General features: G+C 34.6%; 1 protein-coding gene across 1 annotated transcript; it reads left to right on the forward strand.

Annotated features, from left to right (window-relative positions):
• Window positions 1–2003: 2003 nt before the first annotated feature.
• LOC105337119 (growth hormone secretagogue receptor type 1) lies at window positions 2004–3172 on the forward strand. Its single transcript, XM_066086349.1, has one exon. It carries the CDS (start codon window positions 2005–2007, stop codon window positions 3070–3072), a length of 1068 nt encoding a protein of 355 aa, XP_065942421.1. The 5' UTR covers window position 2004; the 3' UTR covers window positions 3073–3172.
• The last annotated feature ends 442 nt before the right edge of the window (window positions 3173–3614 follow it).

Genomic DNA, 3614 nt, shown 5'->3' on the forward strand with positions numbered 1-3614 from the left:
CCCTTTGTATTCTCTCCTTATTAACATTCAACGGATTTTCCGTCCAAAGAAAGTGACACTTTTTATCCGCCTGAAATTCACTGTAGGCTTCTATCTATTTATTAATTAATCGACCAGGTTATTCATATATACCATGCTTCTCCTCCACAGTCTACTCAACTAATCCTTCGTTTACTTGAGTTTCCTTTTTTTGTAAGATTTCGGAAAAATTAGTTTTAAAAAAGAAAGTAAGTACTTATATTGTTTTTGATTTGCAACAAACTCGGTTATAGCGAAGTTCTAGGGACTAATGGATTTACTTCGTTATATCCGTTATTCGTTTGACCGTATAACGAATTCGTAATAATATTAATAATTACAGTGATTTCACTGTACATACCTTTTCTCTCAGCAGACTACAATTTTTGCTAATTGAGGCTTAGATTGAAAATACATTCTTTTGATACTTTAAATAATCGAATTGTGAATTAAAGAATTTATGTGAAAATTAGATCATTCAAACTATCATGTTAACTGGTAGTGCATACTTTTTAAACTGTAAAGAAATTCGTTATAAAAGTGTTAAATGTCGTTATTTTTCACCTCTACGGGACTCAGATCAGTTCGCTATATCGGTAAATTCGTTATATCCGAATTCGTTATAACCGTAAAATTTTGCAAAGATTTGTTAAGAATTTCGCTATATCCGAGAATTCGCAATATCCGTATTCGTACTAAACGAGTTTTACTGTATAATTAATATCATACAGTAGTACATATTCAAATGCATAATTATTTTTTAAATTCTGTATAAGCTTCAATCTATTTTGTGTTTAAAAAAAGGTGAATTTAAATGTTAATGTGACTGTTTTCATGAAATTAATATGTTTACTGTTTAATTCTCTGTGTTTGATTTGATTTTTTTTTTAATTTCAGTAGCAAAAAAAGTTTCATTAGTGATAATGGTTAGAAAATCCCGCGTGATTATTCTTAGCTGATGTCTGTACGTTAAACTTTTTTGTCATATGAAACAAATTTATGTAGTATAGATATTGGTAGCAAAACGTCTAATATTGTTAGATTTATCATTTATTATGATTAAAGTGAGAACTAGAGATTTTGATATCTGTCAATAACTGTTTTATATCGGCTTTATGCGGTTCACAATTTGTGTGGACTTTATCATTGGGAGATCATGATACATCTTTTTGTTTAGGTGTAGACCATTTCTTTCTTCCAGCTGCCTTTGTTGTATGTCCATTATACTTCTTTTGTAGATCAATGCGCTAAAAGTTAGAACAGTATCATTGTCATTTGTGAGGTGTGTCTCTTTCAGACTTCTATTTCATGTCCATCTCGCTACATGGACGATGAAGGTAGCTATTTTCTTATAGATATAGATATAGATGTTTAGAGTTTTGCCGTACTTTACGTTGTTTTGTAAGTTTATCTTTTATAAAAGGAAACTAGGAGCAGAGAGATTGGCATCCGCTCCAGCGTTCTCGCATCCTCCTTTTGTTTCTTAAGATTTGGATAATTACCAGACAGCTGCAAGATTCCAGTTTTGTTTTCTAATATACACAGAGTAAGTACCCGTACCCTTTGAAATACAGTATAATTGTACTAAAGTTAGTGAATGAAATGGATTGTAAAAACTAATGAATTATAACTCTAAAAATGTTAGATTCCTTACAATTTTGAATTATTTACTTTTCATAAAGAAAATTGTATGATCTACAATAACTGTACATATACTGATTTACCTAAGTTACAAAAATTTATATCTCTCATATGAACGTTAAGGAACTACAAACTTTTGTGTTATAACATGCAATAGATGCGATGAAGAAGAGGTTCTGTCTGCCATGTTGCCGACTACGTATTGCCACTCTCTGTCTACAGAGATTTAGACGTCGATTGCGTTTCTTTAATTACAGTATCATTTAAGTACCAGGCAAAACAACATGAAATGCTAGGATTATTCTTATAAACTTCATAGATTTCTTTCTCTGTTTCAGGTGAACAATGTCGAATACCTCTACGTTTTTCAATAAATCGGAAGAACCTATAGTCGAATCTTCAACACTTTCTTTCGACTACGCACGAACAGACGTTTCCGCCTCAGTTTTCGAGTACGTAAATTATGTATTCCTTCCACTCTCTATTGTAATGGGAACCGTTGGTAACTTTCTGACCATCGTAGTCATGCGCAGTGAACGTTTTGCTGGTTCCCCGTCTTCTTATCTCCTAATTGTCCTCGCTATATCTGATTCAGTTGCTATTCTTTCTCAGCCGTTTAACAAGTTATTTTTCATTGATTTGGTTGGCACGGATATAAGAGCACTTCATGATATAAATTGTAAACTGTACATCATGATTCGACGGTTGTCTAAAATGACGTCATCATGGACGGTTGTTGGCCTGTGTATCGAGCGATTCATAGCTGTGTGGTTCCCATTGAAAGCTAAACTTCTGATCACCAAACGATCAGTCTCGGCCTTTACCCTGAGCGTCGTAGCCATCATCATCACGTACACTGGTATTTGGAGCTACGCCTCGAAAGTTGTCAACGGAAAATGCAACCCGGATGTCTACAACTACACGGACCAAAGGGAGAGGACCAAATTTGGAATAATGCTTCAAGGCGGCACAGCTATCTACTCCAACGTTCCAACCGTCTTACTAATGATACTGACTACGCTCATTATCATCAAACTGTTTCAACATCGGCGAAAACGAAGAAGCTTGACTCAAAGACCCTCGTCAACCAGCGACCAGGGCGGGAAAATCACGGCCATGTTGATAGGCATCGTCATTGCCTACGTCATTTTGATCCTGCCAATCACAGTGCTGCACAACACGGCCTACCAGAAAAGGGTGAAAGCTTTCACGGAGACGTCCTCGGGCTTTAGTCTTTTTACGGAAGTCGTACAACTGATGGAACAACTTAATTATTGCCTGAATTTCTTCTTGTATATCATGACGTCAAGGCAATTTAGAGAAACGCTCTTTCAAATTTTGACGTCCAAATGTCACTGCAAACGTACAACACAAGTAGAATTACCCATTGACACAAAAAGAACAAGATATTAAAATTACCAGAATACACTGGCCACTGCGTGACGTAGAAATAAAAGGATGCTTGTATATGATGACCTAGTTAATGGCCGATCTTGGAGTCAACGGTTCAATTCCTACTGATGTCTAAAAAACTGTCTCGTCTCATGGTAGATTTGGTAAAAACAAAATGACTTGCACAAGTCTAAAGTACTGTTAAAAAAATATGTCATAAGAGACCATTGCTGAAAGAGTTAATAATAATTTTATCAATGTATCTAACCTGTCAGGTGAGCTATTTACCTTTATCCAAAAAATTTGAAATGAAAATAATTTTTTCCATAGAAAAAATAGTTTTCCTAAAGGATAGGTAAAATTTCCTACCGAAATTAAAGTACTTCCTAAGGAATTTCTAACAAGATTTGAACAAAGCTCCTCGATTAATTCCCATGGAAAAAACAAATATCCTGCAGAAAATCTTCATGTCCAAGGTAAGTTCCCGTAGGAAATACAATTATTCTTTTGGAAATAAAATTCCTATAGGATCATTAATCCTTCGGGTCTTTTTTAATATCCTC

Source organism: Magallana gigas, chromosome 5, assembly GCF_963853765.1.
Source record: "Magallana gigas chromosome 5, xbMagGiga1.1, whole genome shotgun sequence".
In the NCBI taxonomy this organism is placed as follows: Eukaryota; Metazoa; Mollusca; class Bivalvia; order Ostreida; family Ostreidae; genus Magallana; species Magallana gigas.